Here is a 22,160-nt window from a genome sequence, read left to right on the forward strand (position 1 = left end):
TAATAATGAAGCATTAATGAAAAAAATAAAGAACAATTTGATAAAAAAATTTCGGTCGCGTCATCCACTAACAGATGTCGGAACTATCTTCGCTACAAACTTTTGGGCATTTTCCCACCGATGGCGCCACTGATACTGAAATCATAGATCAGAACCATTTCTGAGAGAATTGAAAATTATAAACAAATTCTTATGTTTTCACAATAACTTCATCGTAATGCGTGGCGGTTGAACGCCACATTATTTCATACTGAATTGATAATGTTGGGTGTGGCAACATTGACGAAACCTCGGCATTTAGGCGTTGAAAGTGGAGATTATACTTTGATACGAGTAAAAGAAATTAAGCAGAACATTATTATTATTGTTACTTTACGAAGACTCACAATATATTTATCTTTAATTCAATCTTTGTCTATACTTTTTACCAAGATTTACGACCAACTATATGTATCGTATAAACTATACGACACGTGTCGTTCGATGCAAAAGAATCGTCCATCAAAAAGTAAAAATGAAATTTGTGCAAGTAACTCTTTGGTGACACCCAGAAAACAAAGTCATTTTGGAAAACCGCTAATTGTTGAATCGTTTGAAAAGACAAAAAAGCTCGTGGGGGCGAGGAGGTGGTGTAGTCGTCCCATGGATCGATGAATTTCGATTATCGCGTGATTCGCGCACGCGGGGTGGGGGTGGGGTGGGGTGGGGGGGGGGGGGTTGGCAACGGTCTCCGTCCTCGTTGGAAACGCTTTTCCACCCTCGAGGATCGCGAGCACGGTGGTGCAGTCATAAAACGCGACCGAGGGATGTCGAAGGAAGCAAATCGTCGTTGAATCGTCACGCGCAGCGAAAGAAATTCCCTAGGATCGGAGTTGGACAACCTGGAGCCTCGTCGGGGTGTGTTCGGGTCAAGATGTCGAGCGAGGAGGATCCGAGGGCTACAAGGGAAGCGAGGGAAACCACCGAGGAGGATCTGCAGATCTTTGAGACTCTGTCTATATCGTCGCCACGAAAGGTCTCTTCCGTCCGCGACAGGCGAGATTTATCACAGGGATTGAATGCACCAGCTTATCACTCTCAGTCTTTTCACAGCGCACCGAATACGTATACGTGTACCTACTTGCGCATGTGCGCATTGGTTAATCCTCCGTATCGAGTCACGTGCACTCCATTCTTGCATCGCACAGAGCTTCGCAATATTTCTTTCGTGTGGCGCACAGGGTATTCCCCTTTCGATGATTGTCGATGAAACGTATAATTATTAGGAACGAGTATCGATCGCTGCTTGGTAGAAAATTAGTCCTCGACGATGTCCTTAGGGCGTTACTGGTCCCACTGATTCGTAATCACGGTGACTCTCGGTTTCATTGGTGAATGCATTTTTGAATCTTTCAATTCTTCCGTTTTGTATCGGTAAAACTCATTCCAGGAGCGTTCCTATGCAATTTGACGAAGATCCCTTTCGGTCGAATTAATAAACGCGTGAACGGATTGAGTCAAGCGTCGAATTAATTGAGCGTAGCGAGGGTACGTTATCTGAGGGGAGCGCAAATTATAAAGCAATAGAATTTTAACGAGGTACAGGTGTACATTCAATTATATCGCGTCGTTAACGAGTCCCCATTATCTCCTTGTCGTTTCCTTTTTTATTTTCTTACTGTTTTTCGCATTCGAGTATTGCGCAATCGAAACCGAATACTCGCAAAGAGTCGACGTCGCGTCGTTATTGTGTCTTTCTCTTTGCGCGCCGTTACTGATGCCTACTATACGCTTTCGCGTGAATAGTAAACGTATTGACTCGCGCGCAAAGCAGGGGGCTCGGTTGCCATAGCGTTGCACCGAATCGATTCCACCTGTCGCTGCACACCTTCATCGGCGGCTTCCTTGATCATCCCCCGTCATCCTCGATTCCTACGGTCTCGAAATGTCGAATTAATTATATTTATTTGATCGTTGGTACCGCGGAGACGGTATCCTTCGTATAGCTTCGAGGGGAACGCGTGATCAGTCTCGAAAGCTACGAGAATCAATGTTTTCGTCAGCCTTAAGGGATTACATAGCTTGGAGCTACATACCGATTAATTTTACATTTCTCGAAATAGGCTGGTAAGACAATCGTAAACGAGTAATTCTATAGATCACGAAAGAACGACATAAGATCAATCTCCGTGTACGTCATATTACTGGAGTTCAAGGAGCGTTCGTGCACGGAGGCGCCCGAATAAAATCGTATGAGCCAGGACGCGAGGTCTCCAGTTCGATTTCAGTCACGTAAACTCCAGTCGCGAGCAGACGAAACTAGTTAGTTTTGCACGTTTCTGCGAGACTCGCGAGCTCGATTAGCCTGGAAATTACCTTTACTCCGCCGTTAGATTCATCGACGATCCCGAAAACGTTCGTGGTTAACACCTGGGAACGATTGGAGCGTTTTCCCGCGTGTTTCTCTCGTTGCTCACCTTCATCTTCCGACCCGGATTGCAGTGGACGATAATTTGGCGCGATTCTAAGGGGTACGTCCAGATCGGAGATAACGAAACAGTTACGGAAAATGGAAAAGGACTTTTCGATTCCTTTTAACTCGACGAATTCAATATAACAACCCGATATATCGAATAATGTAACGAAAAGTAAAAAGTTTGATGGGATCTGTAATTGTGGGCTTTCGTATGCATTCACGTTTGCTATATGTATTCACAGGAGATACTTAATCGGTGCTATAATAAAGCGAGACGTAATTGCAAGTACAAACATCCGTAGGGACGCTGGTATTGATCAATTTCCCTGTAATTCGATCCGTCGACGCTGGAGCTCCGCTGGCGTGTTTCCTGGCGAGACGCTCCCTCATTTTCGATTCCCCCGATACGTGCTTTAAATTTAACTTAACGATGCTTTAATTACCGAAGCCTTTCGGCACGTGGGAAATAATTACGAGCGGCCTCCTGCAGGAGCTGCAACGAGCGTATCGATCCAAGCGGGGGTGCGAAGATAAAACCAACCGGCTGACAGAAATCGGCAAACAGTAAACAGCGAACGTGTGGTTCAATCTTTTATTTTTGAACTTTTCGCCTCGATAGCTTCTATCGGCTGATTCCATCTGTATTTCGAGATGAATTGCAAATGACGCGCGCTCTTTCGCTCCAGATCTGTCAGGAGGACGCCATGACCCACGACCTGACGACCAACCTAAGAAGCGAGCTGGCAGCCCTCGAGTACAAACGTGACAGGCTTACATCCGAGGTAAACGAATCGATCGATGTCTCGACAATGCAAATAAATAATCCCCGGTTTGATCCCTCAGCTCCAGGAGATGAAGAGCCTCGTGAGATCGCGGGATCAACGGATCGTGGAGCTGCAGGTGGAGGCTGAGCAGCTTCGCGAACAAGCTGTCAGGCAAAATGCCATCGTTTCGAGTCTAAAAAAACGTATACAGGTTGCTCCATCTCCTCGTCGTTTCTTTTCGTTAATCTTAACCCTTCGATGGCCTCGCGATTTTTGTTCTTCGAGTAAAGTACGACGATGATTTCCATAACGTAGCCGAATCGAGGAATCGCAGACAGTTCGGAGAAACTCGTTATTAAATTTTCTTTTTGACACCGCTCGTTGAGGATCTTTATCGAAACTGCGTCGTGAGCTTGAAAAGGTTAAGAATCTCCGGTTCCAAGGTTAACCTGACCCTATTCCACGCGTGTGCGTGGGTTCGTACGTGCATTGAGATGTTGTCATCCACGATAACAGGAATTGGAGGAACGCGAGAGGAATCTTTACGCGAGTCAAGGCAGAAACGAGATCACGATACAGGGCTTGCAGCGGGATCTGAAATACCACGAGGAGAGAATTCGAGAGTACGAGAAGAAGATTCGCCAGCTGGAGCAGAACCTCGCGGAGGAGATTCAACAAAAGGAACGCGCCCGTGCCAGTCTTCAGGTTAGATCTTTTGGTCCTTTTTGTAAGAGAAGCTTCTCACACTGAAAGGTGTAAAATACACATTTGAAGAATTAAAGGTCACAGGTTTCTCATCCTTGCATTAAATTCTTGATGTTCGTCCAAAGGAATGCGCGAGGAAGTTGGCCCACGCATTGAACGTCGACTATTGCGATACCGCCCATCCCAGTCTCGAACTCGTGATCCATAAGGCTGAGGAGCTGGCGCAAGAAGCGAATCGTCTTCGCGCGAAAAGCACGAACGTCGAAGCCCAATTGGCTACCGTCGAGGTCGATTTCAGAAGCTGCAGAGACGCTTTGGATCGTGCTGTCGCGGAGAAGGAACAGCTTCAGCGACAAGTGTCCTCGCAGTCGATCGAGTTGGACCGTTTGAGACAGGTACTCGTTTGGGAATGATTTATAAGCTGAATTACTCAACCGTAATCGGTTTTTCTCGACCTGGCAGGACAAAGAGTGCCTCGAGATGCAATACAGAGTCGCGGAAAGGGAGACTAACGATCTGAGAGACAAACTGCTGAACGCCAACAGGAGCATAACCAGCGCGACTGGAAACATATCGAGCCAAGAGACAGTGATCTGCCAATTGCGAGGTGATCCTTTTAGTCTCGTATAAATCAAAGAGCTGAGATAACATTGGCGAACGTTGGCGAACGTTGGCGAACGTTGGCGAACGTTGGCGAACGCTGGCGAACGTTGGCGAACGTTGGCGAACGCTGGCACATGTGCCTTCGGCTGCCTTGGTTCTGCTGTCTTTGGACGAATCTGCTCCTTGAATTCTTAAACCTTCCTTTCTTTCATAGAGGATTTGAAGCATCGCGAGGAAAAGATGCAGCGAATGCAAAACGAGTCGCGACACTTTCTCGAGTCCTTGGCTATACTCGTCGGTGGCCCGAACAGATACGTCGAATCTCACGAAAATGCCATCAAGGACCGCATCAGGGAGATCTTGGCCGAGTACAAGGATCAAACTATCGTTCATATCATTCCTTTCGATTACTATCTGCTCCCAACGTTGCGCAGGCGTCCCAAATATTTTTTCCTTTGTTCTCAGAATATTCAGAATCTCCGAGAGAAATTGAACGTGGCGACGGAATCGACGACTCGGCAGGGCGAAATGATCGAGACCACAGTGTCGAAGATGAGAGGTCTGGAAGACGAACGATCGAATTTGGAAAGCAAGGTTCACAAATTGGACTCCGAGTTGACGAGCTGCGAGCTGTCGAGAGAGTCTTTACGCAGAGATAAGCAGACGGTAAACGGCGTTACAAATTATTATGCTATAACGATTCTTCTCTGAAAAACTCGACGACCACAAATAATTCCATACGTAATCCTTCTTTTTATGTTACCCTCCGAAGAATTAATTTTTACGGCGTTAATATTTGGAACAATGAAATAATTATCGACCTCAAAGGCAAAGAGTAAAGATAACCTTGCTTTTAGACTCGGTTGTTCCCCTTAATACTGGAGATTATACGAATCTTTATGACTCGAAGGAATGCTTGTCTTCTGAGAGAAATTCGACATGCTGTTTGTCAATTTTAAGACGTGGCATGTTCTAACTTCAATTTTTATTAGATTCATTGGGACTTGGGACTATTCGCGTGTCTTCTTTATTTATCTTAAGCACGAATCGATTCTGCACTTTCCAATTTCTTTTCCCAGTTCATGACGTTCTTGGATCGACTTGGAAAGGTGATGCAAATGGACGAGATCTCCGAGGAGATGGGCCTGGATCTCCTAACGGAGTCGCTTTTGGTGCGAGCCGAGCAGTTGGCTCGTTTGGAGACAGACAAGCTGGTGGACAAGGTACGAAATTGGCTCTGAGATCCACTTGTCGTTGTTTTCCGTTGTCACGTTGCTAACGTCTCGTTTGTTCTGTGCTCCTTTCCTGAAAATCGCGTTTCTCGCAGTATTCGTACCACGAGTACGTCACCTTACCGAGGATTCGACGCGAGCGGTCCTTCCATGAGCTTTCTTCTATGAAAGAAGTAAGCCTTTGGCGCCAGTAGTCGAGCTTGTAGCTTTGAATCTGTGGTTAGGGAGTCGAATCGGGTTCACTGATCTTATTCGACTCGTTCAGTTATAATTTCCACCAAGACGCAATGCTCTGTCGTTCCTGTACGCATTAACGCACACTTTCACGCGATTACTCCCTCGCTTACGTCACTTGGACGGTCGCACGTTTCACTGCCGCCTACCGTAAGCGACAATTTCCCGAGAATTTCGAAGCGATGTCCCCACGCTATTCTCTCAGTCGAACTTTTTTAATTGAGCATTATCGCTGCACACCATCGTCGTTATTTTATCGATTCACGGTGTCCTCGTTATAAAATATTCGAAGATTAATTGGCATTCGTTATGAAATATTCGAAACAAAAATAACGAAGGTAACTTCGATCGTAGAAATATAAATATATATATATTGAGAGTATTATACAGTAAAATTTAAACTCTAAGAAATATAAAAAAGTAAGTCAAGTAGGTGGTGACGTAGCAGCTCAAAGGGTGACATCACGTATGCGTGACCGTCCAAGTGCTAATTAGACACGCTAGTCGAGTCGTTACGCGTAGAGACAAGAACGATGGACAGGGGTTCCTTTTTTTTTTTCTCTTGTTCAGACCTCGGTGGTGTATCAACTTCAACGTCGCGTGAGGACGCTGCGGGAACAATTGCAGCGCAGGGACCTTCATCTGGATCTTCTCCGCAGGAAGCTCTCGCTTCAAGAAGATAGCGTCAGAATGAAGTCGTTGCTGCAGACCGAAAGGGACGAAGCGAATCTTCGGTACTTCTTCCTTTATTCGAATTTTAATCCCGTAATGTCTGTCTACTATTTAACATTAAATAGATTACAAATCTTTCTGACCTCCTAGCTTCGAATAAACTACACATTTGCTAATTTCAGTTTCTATCCGATCGTTCCTTCTAACGAATAAAACTGATGTCTGTTCGAAGGGCGAAGAAGCTATCGAAGCAGATCGATCGCTTGCAAGTTCAATTCGCCGAGGAGAAGTCGCGAAACCGCGAACTGAGCTCGCAGCTGACGGAAGCAGCGGATTACAAGGGGCGTAGCGTTTTTCATTCGTTTGGTCGTTGAATCGACGTCCACGGTCCGTGGTTCCACTGTTCGATTATAAAGGATTGTTTCCCCGAAAACAGATAGCCGCTCTGGAGCGCAGCCGAAAGATCGAAGAGCTCCAGAAACGTCTGGTGGAAAGCGAGATGCTGAGGACGCGATGCAACCGAAAGCTGGCCATGCTGAAAGAGCAGCTGAGAAGCGCCACGGAGACAGCCGAGCAGGAGAGGTCCATAAACGATCATTCGTTGCAGCTCCTACGAGGCGAGCTCGCGCAGGTCAAGCAGAACCTCTCCGACCTCACCAAAAGGGAATCTCAAGTATGCATTTTTGACGATACCAGTGACGTTCATTGTCGTTCCGACAGGAAACGGAATTTTAATGAGTCGATCATTTTTGCATCTCTATCCCAAGGATTTTTATAATAGTACAGTATGCAATACTTCGCATGAAATTAGAGGAGGTTCAATCATTTTTCTATTTTCACAGAGTACAAGCTAAGACTCAAAAGCTTCTCAAAAGAATCGCGTCCTCAGCATTTTTATGGAACTTTCTCTCACGAAGGAATTTTTCATTCCTGTAACTACGTACGTGGATTCCTTTTTTAATTAAGAAGCGAACACATACTATCACCTCTTCCTTGCATCACGTTCTGAATGAAAACTCGCCGCTCCAGGGCGAATAAAGACAAATGGGAGGTTAGTCACCCAACAGCGATCGCCTCGAGTCTTTGATCTCTCATTAAGGATGCGCATATTTCACTTACGCGTTCGCGTTCCACGACACAACAGCCATCGAGAGCTAGAGGCCAACGGGCTCGTTAATTCATTGAAACAATCCCAATGGTTCTCGTTGACACCCAATCGCGTAATAGCCCTCTCGGCGACGAGAGCTCGCCGTGCCAGTTCGTCAAACGATTTCAAGTGTTTTTTTCCATTGAGAATCGCGTTTAATACGCGATCTCGATCCTTGCAGCTTGTCAGACGCGGCGGCGGATCGTTTATCCAACGATTCATCGTATTTCCATCACGAGGTTTACGATAAGATTCCAGTATATCGTAATCAATACGAAATTAGGGAGGGTTTAAGTCATCGTTCTTTTATTTTCATAATTGATCATAGTATACTAGCACGGGACTGACGTATACCGTTTAACGCGTATGTTGTTAAACGTCACACATGTGTGACGTGACGATGCTCGTTAGAGACCAACGCCACGTGTGCGTGACAACGATGATTTACCATTTTATGTCCATTCGAGCAAATGAAGTATGAACTGTGGAGCAGTGTCGCGTTATGTCCGACACATCGGTCAGAATGTTCGGTTAGTCTACTAAATATAATCGTTCTCGACGTTGATGGGAACGCTACGTTAAAATTCGAGTATAAGAATTACTCAAAATTACTCAATTATTAACAATCTTTCTCGCTCGTGATGCAAGTGGTAACACTCACTACAAATGAAACGTGACGTTAACAGGCTGTTGCTACCCACCCATTTCATCCCCTTACAGCATTTTTCACCATATAACGTGACATGAATTTCGGCCGTTTGAAAATAAAAAGATTTTCAATCTTAAAAAAAATTGTGACACGCGGAGAAAAGGGCCTCGCAGCAGTTGCGCGACAGCCAGCGATACACGGTTACAACTGGCAAATCGTTAATTTCCTGTTTCAGCTGCAAAGCTTCCGTGTCTCCGTGGTGAAATTATTGTCGGAGCCAATCTGCACGCCCGATTACGAAATCATTTCGCGGCTACAGAAAATGGTAGCGGCGCATCGCGATTTCACGATGCTTTCGCGCAGATACGACGAGCCCTTGGACACCAGTCCCTCCAGATGCACCAGGTAACAACCTTCGAGTTGCGTATCTCCTCTGTCTAACACCAATGACAATTCCAATTAGATTTTACAAATATATTCATTTTATAAGATTAACCGTTAGCACGTATTTTACGTTTACTAGAATTTAATAGGAAACATTCTGAGGAAATTATTCCCAGATAGAATTTACGTTGCTTGCAAATGCTTGGAGAGTTTCAAGAAATTAGAATGACAACGCTAGTAGATTTGTTGATCAGCATACGTGCTTGCAACATGACAGACAGGAATGCAGATTTATGTAGGAAATAACATATGGCGAAGAATACTTACTAGAGGTACTCTTGATTTAACGAGAGTCCTCAAAGATTTGACTTCAATTTTGAGAGTCTGATAACGATCGCTAAGAGATGCACGGGAGCTATTGATAAGGTTGTTCAAGCTTTTACGAATTAAATGATAAATCACTGAATTGATTAACACATTAAATGATAATGTATCACTAGTCATTCGATCGATTCAGAAATTTAACATCGTACATCGTTCAGCAGCAAACGATCTCGAGCACGTTCACGACGATTGACAACTGTTATTGTTGCAGCGTGCATCCAGTGCACCCTCCCAGGTCACCAGGGTCACGATGCACCCGCTACGAGGACAGTGGTTTCGCGGATCCACCGGATCTCCACGACATCGAGGACGATTACAACAAACGACCCATCCGCAGCAGCCTTCTTCCGTGACATCGGCCAAGGTTTAAATTCGAAACACATAAATGAATTGGGAGCACCATAAGTCTGGTAAACCGTCGCGTTTACCTTTGGTAAACGCGCCATCTTTACCTCGAGCGACCAAATATTCGAACAGAGGACTTGTAAATATGTATCGAGGAGTATTAAAAATTCCGGAAACAAGAAAAAAGGCTCTCCAGCCGAAAATGTTTAGACCTCCCACTCAAAGACTGATTATGTGATATCTGATCGAGTTGTGTACACGTTTCGACAATCGACGCCGAATTTGTAGATTGATAAGGGAAGATCTATCGACTAGACAAAAACTAAAATAAGATGATCCATTGATCGATAAGAATAACGGGAAGTCCATTTAGGAATAAATCAAGCGTGAAAAAGTATCGAAAGGAATGGTTCGTAGGACACGTCTATGCTTCCGGGATTCTAATGGAGAATTTCTTGGAGCAAAGAAGCTTCCAAAGAAGAATTCCAAAGACGTTGTTTTCTTGGAATAATTATTGTTTGATCCTCCTTAATTTTAAGAATTTCGTACAAAACGACACGATAATTTATTTTGACCCAACGAACCTTGGCTCGAACTGTCCCGTCTAGAAACGCGAATTGTTCACGACCAATTGACGCATTGTTTCGCCGTTTAGGCTCGAGCCCGTTCCTCCTCTTGCACGCGGTGCTCGCAGTGTTTCGAAGCCCCACTTCCGCCGACACAGTTCCAATTTGCATGGCCTCTGCTCGTCTACCAGCGATCAAAAGCAGTGGCAAATGGATGGGCTGTAACGGTACACGTTCGTATGCTGATCGATATTCTCGATCGTTGCACGCGTTGTATCTTAATTGCTTGTCGGCTGTTAAAAAACGTGGCTGACGAACGTTGAAACAAAAATGTTGACCGTGAAATTACGTCTGGCTCTGTTTTATCGCGGCACATCGTTTTGGGTTACTGTAGGCTTGGGATCGTGGCGACCTGAGGGACAGGTAGGTGTAGCTAGAAACAGAATCAAAGATATGATACTAAATTTTAATGTACGACTCAAACAAGTAGATTTAATACTTCTTCCTCATTTTTCGTCTATTACATATTGCGCGTACAACATAAAAACTCATTCATGATCGCACTTGGCATTGTTTCCATCTCAAGTGTAGCATATTACCAATTAAATAATCTTACAACGATGAACTCTACAGTGTTAACATCTTTTTACTTGGTATCTGCGCTATCGTCGGACACTGGACGTTGATAACGTCGAGGCTCGCTTCTGACAACCTGATAGATAACATTGCACAGTAGTAACCAATTAAATGAAGAACGTCGTGACCTGGGGGTGCCAATTAAACGGGGTTCATCGTGAATTCGTTTCGCCTCTCAGCCCTCGGTTCGTAATATTACTGTCCATTTATCGTAGAGAAGCTTGTGCATTTAAGGAGACTGTTGAATTATATTGTATGTTTCGACCATAGCGAGCGTACAGTTCCTTCGTCACGGTTCTACCCAATTTTCCAACAGTTTTAGGAGGATGGTAGCGCGACGACGGTTCTTACATCATAACCGTCGTTGCGTACGCAGCTTGGGTACGTAGAACGTAGGCGGCAGTATCGGTGTAGAGTGGAACAACCGCATTCCAGGATGCAGACGGCAGAACGAGCCTGAAGAAGCGGGGTATCCGAGGAGTCGCGGAAACGTTAGAGTAGGGGAACGCAGTCAGGTATCCCGTCGAGCTTTGGACGCTCGCACACAGGCAAACTATCGCTACGTGGCCAAAATGAATATTTTCTATTCCGAGATAAATGGTCGAAAATAATTCATATTAAACACACGTATGATTTACTAACACTAATAGTTTTGGCCAGAGTGCAATATTACCACGCTTCATCCAGGGTCTGCTAGTTGAACTCATCGGTAGGACTATGTAGCATCCTAGCAACTACTGTTTCAGATACGACGCTATCGATCATTTGAAACGTCTATCCATACGAAGTATGGAGCAATGAATTATCGAGAAATTGGAGACCATTCAACAAATCAGTAATAGCAACACGTCCGAGGCAGGTTCTATTAGATGCCTAGGGCTAGATGATGAGTTCAACTGACAGATCCAGGACAGAATGCAACAGTGTTGGTCTCTGGGCCAAAAACATAGTCTATTACACGAGACAGTGTATTGTTCGATACACAGAAAGCTTAAATATATGTAGACGCCTCTAAAAAACAAATCGCATCTCTGAGAGGCCATCACAAGCTGTGAATCCAATTTTCACTCGACTTAATTTGTGGCTACAATCAGTGCAGAGGTACCATTAACAACAAGATCTGCTAATCTACTCTCAACGATAATGCACGACATGTCAGGGGATGGGTTACTCGAGGACTCATAGTCCTGTCGAGTCAACCGAACTTTCAAGAACGCTTCTCCCGAGAGCAGATGTACAAACGATAGGAACAGCGTAGGCAGAGCTGCCCTTGAAGGTTCGGTTGACTTGACAAGGACCATAGTATCTCCGCCGAGTCGCTCCGTCCAAGTGGGTTGCGTTCGGAAGAGCTTGAGAAGCACTGTCGTTGAATGGTTAAGAACCGTAAGTAACCATTGCTTCTTCCAGACGGAACGCGACCCAGACGGGCCATTTGAATACAGCGCGTTTCATCTACGTAGCTCGAAGAGTCGAGTAGCCGAGGATGTATCCATGTAGGATAGTTGACATTTCTCGAACCTATGAAAGATTTGGTTCGAGATGAAGCAAAGGTGGCGCTAGCTAGTTGGCTTTAACCTTGAAATTGCTGAAAGCTTTGAAATTATCTCGAAGAGCAGGCCTTGAACCTCAAACGCAAACTATTCTTGCTCTACAACCTACGGTAAATCTCCTCTTCGTTATCTGAGATCCTAGAGCTTTGGATCACTTGTGCTCAACTTATTCTTGTCTAACAATCGCTTCGTGGCTCGAGCACCTATCCTCGAAGATCTTTGCATTTTCGTTCAGATCTCAAGCCCCAAGCATCTCCGCTGGCAATTTTGGTGACGTTGCACGGCGAATTGCAAGCTAATGTTCGTCCTGCGCCGTTGATCGACCAAGAAAGTACTGCACCGGTTCGAAGACGGGAGAAACGAAAAGAGAAAAACGATGGTGAGATCGTGGCCAGAGGGCGAAGAGAGGTTGGGAGACTGGAATAAGGATAAAACGATCGAACGGCGAGTCTGGTCTGGTCCTGAGAAAATAGAAGCAAACGCCACGAAGAGGAGGAGTGGCGGCGAGGACATGGAGGAAAGGAAGAGTGGAAGAAAGAAAGGGGAAACGAAAGAGGGACGGTTGAAGGGAGTTTGCTCGACGTCGAAGTAAGGTTCTGGTTTTACGGCATCTTTTGCGCGAGCGGAAGATGCGCCTTTTGCGGCGCCCTTCGCGACGGAAAAAGACGCGACTGGATCGGATCTTGTTAGCCCTGAACTTGACCAACCGGCTACCACTCTTCCTCTGCGTGAGCGCGAATGTAAACCAGTCAGCTTTGGCCTTCTCGTGAACTGTCTCGCGAGCCAGGGTTGCGTTGCTTCTCGACATGTTACGAGGGTTAGGTTTAAGTTTTGCTGCCATTTAAAATGCCTTCGCTATTCTAAATATACAGGTTTAGGTCAGTTTCGAAGATGACGAAGAGTCCATGTGTGAAGGTAAGAACATAGTCAGTCTTCCTTGGACAGAGTAGAAAACTTGATGAATAATGGACTTCCGAATCAGAGGACGTCCTTGTTTAGCATTTGTGGAGGAGTTGCGAGACGTTTCGGTACAATCGAGCTGTAATTGTTCAAAGGCTGTGTCACTCAGGAGAAATGTTTACCTGGTCTGGAAGAGTACCGTGCTAGCAATGTAGAGAACTTATAGAACTCCAGTGCAAGATCTACCAACTGTCACTAAATAGTACCAAAGTGCTTCAACGTAAAATTTCGAAAGTACATTTATACTACGATACACTAGAATACGACGTAAATACGCGTCCATACTGGCCAAAGGGTCAGTGATCAACGCGGAGACCGTTTTCAAGCAGCAATATGCAAACTCCTGGGTACTTGGATACCCTAGGCACTGCGTGAAAGTTTCACGTATTGACACAAGGTTTAACGCCACCGACTGGATCTTTGACCCTCGTTCGCGGCGCGCACCTTTTCATGTTAATGAATTTCAATGGTCGGCAAACGACGGGTTTCTTGTGACGCGGCACGTCTGGAGTGAAAGTCGGGGGAGCAGACGGTAGGGGGACGCTGGTGGTATTTCGTTTTGTAATTTTAATGGGAGATTGAATCTCGTTGGCCCTGAACTTGGCAGTCAGAGTGCACTGTGCACCTTCGTTCGCATAATCCAAACCGCAGATGAGTCACGCTTTGCATTTCGCCGCGTCTCGTCTCTCGCCCTTTCTTCCTTATTCTTTCCATCCACGGGAATCCTAAATGACTCTAGCACTTTATTTATTATTATCATATGGGTGATAGAGTGCCAAGTACCTAGGTCAATTCGCGTTCGCCACGAGTTCCGTTATCCGCTGGCGAACAGCGAGTTTGGGCGATTTTGCACCTGCGCGAAGTCAACGTCGAAGTCACCTGTGACTGGCCCATTAAAGTGTGCCAGACGATTGAGAAGGAAGGTCGCAACGAATCCCGAAGCAACAATAAGCCAAGGCTTTCTCCAGTCGGTGCTTTCACCTGATTCGAAGGTTTTTGTTCAGCGAGTCCCATTTTATGGGTCAAACGTGCACCGGTCTGGCTCGAAAGGCGGATGACAAATCAACGACGAACCAGTTATGCAAATGATTAGCGATTATGATCGATCGACCTTCCGGCTGTGTCCTCTATTTTCCTCGAGATGAATGACGTGCGTGTACACGTGTTTTGAGGTGTTGGACAGAAACGTTGTACGCGGTAGTGATCTACCTCGAAAGATTTGTGGTGTTTTCGAGAATTTTTGATGTTTTCAGTTTTGGTAGGGATAGGTTGGCAAAAAATGTTGTTTTGGAAAATGTGCCGGTTACGAAAATCGGAATAGAAATATTAAACCACGAATTAAGTAATTTGCATGATCAATATATATATTTATATATATAAATTTTTAGCGTCCATTGCTATTATAATTCGAAGATCGGTAGAGCGTTTGTATTGCGAATTATTCATCCCTTCGCAAAATGTGACACCAATTTCTTTATTAGACTGCCCATGAGACCGGGGTCAGCTTCTGCCTCCTAAACAGAAAAGCCGATTTGCGGTAACTTAACTGGCCAATTTATTATCGATACGACATGACAATGTCCCATTTCAATTCTTTCGTATTTTTTCATTGAACAAATCGTTAGGGATGAAACTGATTTCAGATTTGCAGATTATCGAGAGCACAATATCAAGTATTTCCATATTTTCCAATGGTCCGTTTTTTACACGGATGTAAATAGAAAAATTACAATGGCTCGTGAAGTGCGCCAAGTCACATGACGATTTAAACGTAAAGCGTCTCAACTTACCGGGTCTGCCATCGGATCGGCTTCAGGCTCTGCGCTGCTGAGGGATATAAAGGCAACCATGAAAATGGCTGCGATGCAGAGTAGGAAACTAATAGTCTTCATACTTCCGGTTGCTTCGTGGTACTTTTCTGTATTCCACAAATTCTTTTTCTTGTCGTGCCCAATGGTTCGCGTCACTATTTATATTAGAAAAAAAGTCCATAAAAAATGCTGTCGAGATAGTGTTATCTTTTACGTATCCCCCGAAACTATAAAAACTAAAATAAAGTAAAAAGAACGAAGTTCTATTTGCTGCAGGGTCATTGCATCGAAATGTATCTAGAAACGTGATGTTCGTTCCATTTTATGGCTGAATAACGCGTATATCGATCGCTATTTGTTTTCAAGGTCTTGGGATAACAAATGATTAAAGAATTTATTGCTAGATAAACTAAAGTTTAGGATTGTGTTTTCTTTATACGCAATTGACAACTACGTTATCAAGTGTTGCGAGAAATATTCAAATTGCCCGTTTTCTATCACCAGGATGGATTATGATTTTAGCGCTAACCGATAAGGAAGATATGATTGAGACATCCTCTATTGAACGAGGGTTATTTCATCTTGTATGATTGTAATTTAATCGAAGACGTAAACACTTGTTCGGAGAAGCGAAAGATGATTCCAAGAGAAGTGATTTATCAATTTCCGATAAATTAATAATAATATAGTTAAATTTTCAATTACTGGCATTCGAAATAATCTACAAACGGTTTAAAAAAAAAATGCAATACGTAAAATATCGTTATCGCTGTTGTTGCATTCAACTATGTATCGAGATTTTATTGATGCACTATCAGTTATTACGACTTCGATTGAAACTCGCCGATAGAAAAATTGCATGCAGTATCTACTACCGAAGATATATATTACATCGCAGAATGTCTAGGAATCCTCGAGGTTATTTCAGGAATATTTGTTCGTTACCACTGTTACAATAGCGTGGATATTACTATCTGCAGATATCTGAAGATTACCTAGAACCTGTTCTTACGAGTCTACTTATCATTCTCTTTTCGAGAATGAACGCTGTGAGAAGATTTTCTATTCTGATTCAACGAAAAGGAATTTGAAAAACGTTTAAAGCAGACGTGGGCACCACTAGCGGCTCAGCACACGGCGAGCACGTCAACTAGTGACGCCACTAGTCCAAAGCAATACTTTATTGTTCAGTCAGCCTTTATTTACTAAGTTTACTTACCTTTGTTCGTTGAATCGAAAATTGTTGTTCTAAGTGAAGAGTATTATATCTGAATAGAAAATGAAGAGGTAAAGTGTATAGTCACTATAAAATATCCTTTAACAACGTACATTTATTGGTGCAACATTCGAGTCTCGGTTGCATGTATCTATCTGTGAGACATACCTTATCGCGATTGCAACATTTCTCATTTCAAATGGAAAAAGAAAGAAAGAGGTGTTCACGTTCTATTGTTCAAATTCTCGGTAGAAAACGTTTGTTCAGTTCCTTTGACGATCACCGCGTTTTCTAAATAAAAAATTGCAATCGTAACGATGACTTCTCGTAACGATCATTTACCAGAAATAGAGTCACGCGTGTGAGTTTTCTTACAGGCAACGTGATTGAATACGTCATATCGTTGCATAGATATGATTGTGAAAATATTGATATCGAGCTAAGATATTGGGTATATTTTTATTTAGACGTCACAAGCTACTTATTTGTTATCACAATGTGCAAACGATACTACCGTTTCTTTTTTGATCTTGGCAATATTATTTTTATTACAAAATATTTTTACAACGTCCAGCAAACTACAATTTTGAAACAAATATTTTGACGACATCCCGCGAGCAACAGTTCTGGAAAAAATATTTTCATGGCGCCCTGTGAACTTCGGTTTCGACAAAAATACATATTTGTGTGATGTTCAGCGTGTGGGAAAGTAAAATATAATACCTGGGAAGATTGCGCGACAAACTTTATCGATCTGATTTTATTTAACTGTTTATCTGATAGGATGTCACATTTGAAAGATAACGATGTTGGCGGTGATCTCATGTAATATACGATCGAACTATGAAAACTAACGCGAAACCGTTCGTGGGAATACAAGACGCTAATATGCAATTTTTGTTTGTTTCCGTTATTGCAAAAATACGGTATTTTATAAACTCTGCCGTTTATAAATGCTTCTCAAAAGAACATGCTTTCCTTCGAATAACGAGCGGAAGGAAAGACAATCAGGAACCACAATGGAAACATTGTCGAGGAGAACCTTGATGGCACTTTTGGCCTTTCATGTTTCGTTGAACAGACGTTCCTTGACCCTCCTTAATGGTTTCGGTGTCAAGGTAACAATTCACAATTAAACTCGTTTCTCGAGGACTCGAGGACTCAAATAGAGTTAAATAAAAATAAGGTTCAGAATATTTTTTTGATGATACACCTACAAAGTCTCCAATTGAAGTATATGCAGAGCAAACGTGTATTCTGTATTGTCCACGTGTGAAAAAGAGCGTCGTAGGCATCTGAAGGTCATTAATTTTTCTCAACTGTAATAGTCTTTTATCGACTTTTTGATAGGGATTTGTAGAAATTAAGAATCGAGACTAGTAAAAAGCACTTAAGACCAGATACATTTCCAAACCAGTATAATGCTACAACATTTTATTCGTGAAAGTTAATAAGTTTATATTCGTTAGTACATAATGTTGCATATAGTATTACAGATATAAATGTGATATCCTTTTGCGATATCTATTTTCAATCCTATCCGCCTAGAAGGGATTGCAACGCTTTTGGATCTATCGGTTCGGGATCCTGAAAGGAAATATTTTGTTGCAAAATTGTAACTAAAACCATTTTTATCAAAAAGTTCAAGTAAGTTGGACTACGCTGTGATATTACCGCATCAGCCACAGGATTGGCCCCGGAGTAAGAAATTAGGCCAATCATCAGAGAGATCGCTGCACCGAGCAAAAATTTTACTGCTTTCATATTCAGGCTTTTCTTTCCTCTGTTCAACACAAGTTCAACTACTGCAATGCTATTTATACTAACGGAGGAACATCAAACTAATCGCTCTAACTACGCAGTTTTTCAAGTTATCGAAAGAACTGATATAAAAAAAAGTAAGCATCGCACGATTGAATATGCAATTGTATAATCACTATGATCGTAAAAAATACTGAAATTCCACGAGTAATAAAAACAAGACTTCGTACATTTAGATCCTCATAAAAAAATGGAATATTTTTTGTGAAGCTAATACGTTAAATGAAACACACTTGAATAAAGTTCTCATATACAAATAATCTCGACTTACCGGGCTTGCCAAAGAAAAAAAATCATTGCTAGTAAAAATCGTACAGACTCCATATTTCTGGTCACACCTTGTCACTTAATCTTCGTTATAAAAATTTCTGCTGCACTATCGAAAACACTTGTCGCACAGTTATTTATACCGGGCAAAATCAACTAAAATTGTTGTCGAGACAATATTATTTGTATGCATTCGTATTAAACTATCAAAGAGATACTCGATGATCGCGTCGAATGTAAATACAATGTTTCTTCGCCGAACGATTGCAAAATTTATGATAAACAATGGTATTATAACGCTTACGGGTATTAGAACATTCCTTAGTACATTCCTTTGTTGTAAAGATAATACTTTGAACCATAATCTACAGTTATAGTCGCCTCAGTTTATTGTGCAATAAAGTCTACCTTCGAGACTTTCGGCTGAAACGGTCAGCGAAACAGTTTCTTTCGAAATAAAAAAAAAAAGGCGTAACTGCGAAAAAACTATTATTCTTACGATGCTTCTATAGAATACAGATATAAATCCATCGTGTTCATAGATAACGATGATTATAATAAAATGGTATACAACGTATAGACGTGGAGCATTAGCGATTAAAATTTATAAAACTATTTTGATTTCTTCCATTTTTCTTTCGTTTAATTTCCTTTCATCTTGCAAGGTGTAACCCAACAGTCTTGAATTTCCAAAGTTTGTCAAAGGATGTAGCGGAGGGAACAAGGAACAAGAATCATGAGACCAAAACGAAAAATTTGCATTATCAATTTCTGTTTATTTTAAATTCCATACATACATTTTAGCCAAATTTGGCCATGCGGGAAAGAAATTTGTCTGGTAATCCGACGATTGCTGGATCAGCTTCAGGATCCTGAAAAAGAAATATCGCTTATGAAGCATGGTGAATTGGTTATCGAACGACGTTCGATATTACACGTTACAAAATATTATCGTAACATTATCCACAGTTGAAAGTTTCCTTGCTTGATGAAGATCGACAAGACGATTTCATATGTACTGTACAATCATTGGTTTATCCAGAGCATAGATTTGATGAGAAGATGGGTCAGTCAAGTTTTCTCAGCAAATATTGCCTCTGAAGCGTTGAATCGCTTGGACAGTTTATTGTCAGATGGAATACAGTAGAAAAGATGCAGGAAGAAACTTTTGAAAATTCAGAAGCAAAGTATATCGACTTACCGGGCTTGCCATCGGGTCAGCTTCGGGTTCTGCGTTGCCCAAAGAGATGAAAGCAATCATAAAAACGACCACCATACTGAGCAAGAATTTTATACCCTCCATTTTTCCGGTTTCTCCTCGTTATGTAATTTTCAATGGAAAAATGTATGTATCTATGTCAAAAATATTTATTGCGCAGCTATTTATACCTTGCAAAATTCGCTGAAATTATGGCCGAGGCAACATTATTTTTATGCATCCATCGAAGCTGTCCTAAAGGAAACATTAAGATTAAAAGAAGTCACGAATGGATATTGTTATCTTCTCTTATCTGAATGTAAATCCAGTCAAGAAGTCTTGTTTGATGGTCTCTTACTTAATATTGATATGGGTTGAATTAAAATCACGAAAGTAATTCAATTTTCATTTCTGAAAGGCAGTTTCCCTCGACTGTATGTAAGATCGCGATGGACACTTCATTTTATCGTGCGATAATGCGTTTACTGATTGTATGTTTGTTTCCAAGACCTTTGTGAAACGTTAAGCACTTTATGACAAGATAGTATAACGTACAAAAGGCTTCCAGTAAATTTTGCACTATAATATTTTTCTTTGCATCGCGTTTTGGCGAAAATTGGCGAAGGAGTCAACATAACAACAGATTGAAATAACGGTCTAGTAGGTTTCTCGGTTGAATGCACCAAAAATCATGATACGTTACGGTAACGCGTATTCCTTACAACCTCGAGTATAATTTTCAGTGAAAATTGCGGCTCGCGTTGTAGGGAATCCAGTTTAATAACGCTGTTAAGAATAATGTTCCACCTCTGAATCTCCTTTAAATTTGATCCCTAGAACGATTAAGGAAGGGGCCCACCAATCGCAATAGTTATTGGCGAAAGAGGCAGCAGTTAGCAATTGAATTAATTGAAAATGGAAACGATGACTGCAAAATTTGTTACAAGTATCATCGTAAGAAACGTGAAAGAATGCAGTATAATCTATCGATAGCACTCGAATGGTGCAACAATATGCAACGAATGCGTAGCATAAGATATAACAAGTTTCAAATAGATTAAGGCAAAAAGTTGCACAATTAAATTTGTATCGATTCCGTGCAATATAATTTAACGGAATTTATACCGCACAAGTGGAAGCCACCAAGCAAAATTGAATAAAAAAATTAGCACTCTCTATCCTGTTCGCATTATTTCGATAATCTAAACATAATCATCGATGATCGATGGATAATAGATTCAATAATGATCGATACCGTCGAGGGACGGTATATTCGCCATGGTCAAACCTGCATCGTTCACTTTCGGTGTTCAAGTTCAAGGTTATCGACAAGACGATATCCTTGGGTCAAAATTCCTAACATAGAGGCGGGCTGTATGCGTTTCAATTGCAACATGAAACATGAATCATCGACGACGTATCTTCTTGATTCATGGATCGCGAAACGAGTCAAGATGATCGGTATAAACTAGAAACAGACAAAGGGGAACAACGGATCTATCTTGAGTTTTTACGCACACGTTGATTGGTTTCCACCAAGGCAATGGTATTGATTGGAGGTCTCTATTGAGATAAGCTTGAAGTTTATCGTGATAAGCTCGGAAAGAGTATTTCTATTCCTCCAAGCTTCACAGCATTCGCGTATGAACTGTTGTACTATCGACGTCAAGCGAAATACATCCTCAGTGATCATGTCTCGCGGACCTTTGGTCTTCTTGGCTATCATCGCATTCGTCGCTCTACCATTAGGTAAGATACTCGTCTGAACGAATACTAAGTGAAATTAATCCTGTCGTATCACTTTCTTTCTTTGAGCTTTAGTTTGACTTACTAATATTGACTTCAAAGGATATTATATTATGATTACCCACGAGAGTAATGCAAATAATCTTTCGTGATTGATACTAATCGAGATTTCCGCGTGTGAGCCGTGTCCTTTGAATAAGATACTCCGACGTCTCGCCAGCAGTGCAGACACCTTCTTCAGTGGTCAAAAGACAACGATATTATCAGTGCGGACCTAACAAAACTTAACCTCGGTAGATAGGTTGCGGTCAAGCGACCTTCGGAGGAGGTAGCTAAAATGCTAGCAAAATGTGGCAGCTTCATATTTAACGAACACGGGTTAAACCCGGGAGCCTCAGTTAGTATCAACTATGAAGAAACGGGCCATGAAAGCCTCAAATATCTAATAGTCCTTGCAGTATCTATTCGATGGAAAGAAACTTACAAATGTTTGTCTTCAAATTAGGTGGAGCGTTGAAGTGCTATGTGTGCAATCCACAGGAGGGTAATACTTGTAAGGAAGTCACAGACAGTATGGTGGACGACTGTCCTACTATTTCGAAACCAGAAACCACAAATCAACCCGGGTCAACTACTCCGAATTCAGAAACAACAACTCAAACTGAGTCAACTACTCCGAATTCAGAAACCACAACTCAAACCGAGTCAACTACTCCGAATTCAGAAACAACAACTCAAACCGAGTCAACTACTCCGAATTCAGAAACCACAACTCAAACCGAGTCAACTACTCCGAATTCAGAAACCACAACTCA

General features: G+C 42.3%; 2 protein-coding genes and 1 long non-coding RNA gene across 4 annotated transcripts in view; 2 read left to right on the forward strand and 1 right to left on the reverse strand.

Moving 5' to 3' along the window:
* The first annotated feature begins 689 nt into the window (after positions 1-689).
* Positions 690-22,143, forward strand: LOC128876526 (coiled-coil domain-containing protein 170). The gene is made up of 19 exons (XM_054122978.1): positions 690-1,015; positions 3,142-3,237; positions 3,299-3,430; positions 3,736-3,924; positions 4,050-4,319; positions 4,387-4,531; positions 4,742-4,914; positions 4,993-5,193; positions 5,607-5,750; positions 5,855-5,932; positions 6,564-6,727; positions 6,898-7,015; positions 7,102-7,338; positions 8,697-8,866; positions 9,441-10,563; positions 10,774-10,961; positions 11,093-11,291; positions 20,437-21,348; positions 21,851-22,143. Exons 1-15 carry the CDS (start codon positions 914-916, stop codon positions 9,580-9,582), a joined length of 2,361 nt encoding a protein of 786 aa, XP_053978953.1. The 5' UTR covers positions 690-913; the 3' UTR covers positions 9,583-10,563; positions 10,774-10,961; positions 11,093-11,291; positions 20,437-21,348; positions 21,851-22,143.
* On the reverse strand, positions 16,351-20,445 carry LOC128876527 (uncharacterized). 2 transcript variants are annotated; one of them, XR_008457058.1, is made up of 5 exons: positions 19,603-20,445; positions 18,406-19,273; positions 17,988-18,096; positions 16,482-17,900; positions 16,351-16,365 (listed from the first exon to the last, which is right to left on the reverse strand). It is a non-coding gene; the product is annotated as an uncharacterized LOC128876527 (long non-coding RNA). The 2 variants fall into 2 exon arrangements; XR_008457057.1 differs by lacking the exon at positions 16,351-16,365 and having other exon boundaries at positions 17,715-17,900; positions 19,603-19,854; positions 19,958-20,445.
* Positions 21,291-22,160, forward strand: part of LOC128877530 (uncharacterized) — a 2,544-nt gene continuing 1,674 nt past the window's right edge. The window contains exon 1 of the mRNA XM_054124908.1: positions 21,291-21,348. Coding sequence (XP_053980883.1) covers positions 21,291-21,348 — 58 coding nt within the window. The remainder of the gene's footprint in view (positions 21,349-22,160) is intronic.

Source organism: Hylaeus volcanicus, chromosome 5 (assembly GCF_026283585.1).
Source record: "Hylaeus volcanicus isolate JK05 chromosome 5, UHH_iyHylVolc1.0_haploid, whole genome shotgun sequence".
Classification (NCBI taxonomy): Eukaryota; Metazoa; Arthropoda; class Insecta; order Hymenoptera; family Colletidae; genus Hylaeus; species Hylaeus volcanicus.

What these genes read in the sequence shown, in the direction of transcription:
- LOC128876526 (XM_054122978.1), top strand. Translation starts at nt 914, where the DNA reads ATGTCGAGCGAGGAGGATCCGAGGGCTACAAGGGAAGCGAGGGAAACC. An exon ending in AGTACAAGGATCAAACTATC is followed by an intron (nt 4,915 to 4,992) that starts GTTCATATCATT and finishes CTTTGTTCTCAG; the next exon opens with AATATTCAGAATCTCCGAGA. An exon ending in CAGACAAGCTGGTGGACAAG is followed by an intron (nt 5,751 to 5,854) that starts GTACGAAATTGG and finishes CGTTTCTCGCAG; the next exon opens with TATTCGTACCACGAGTACGT.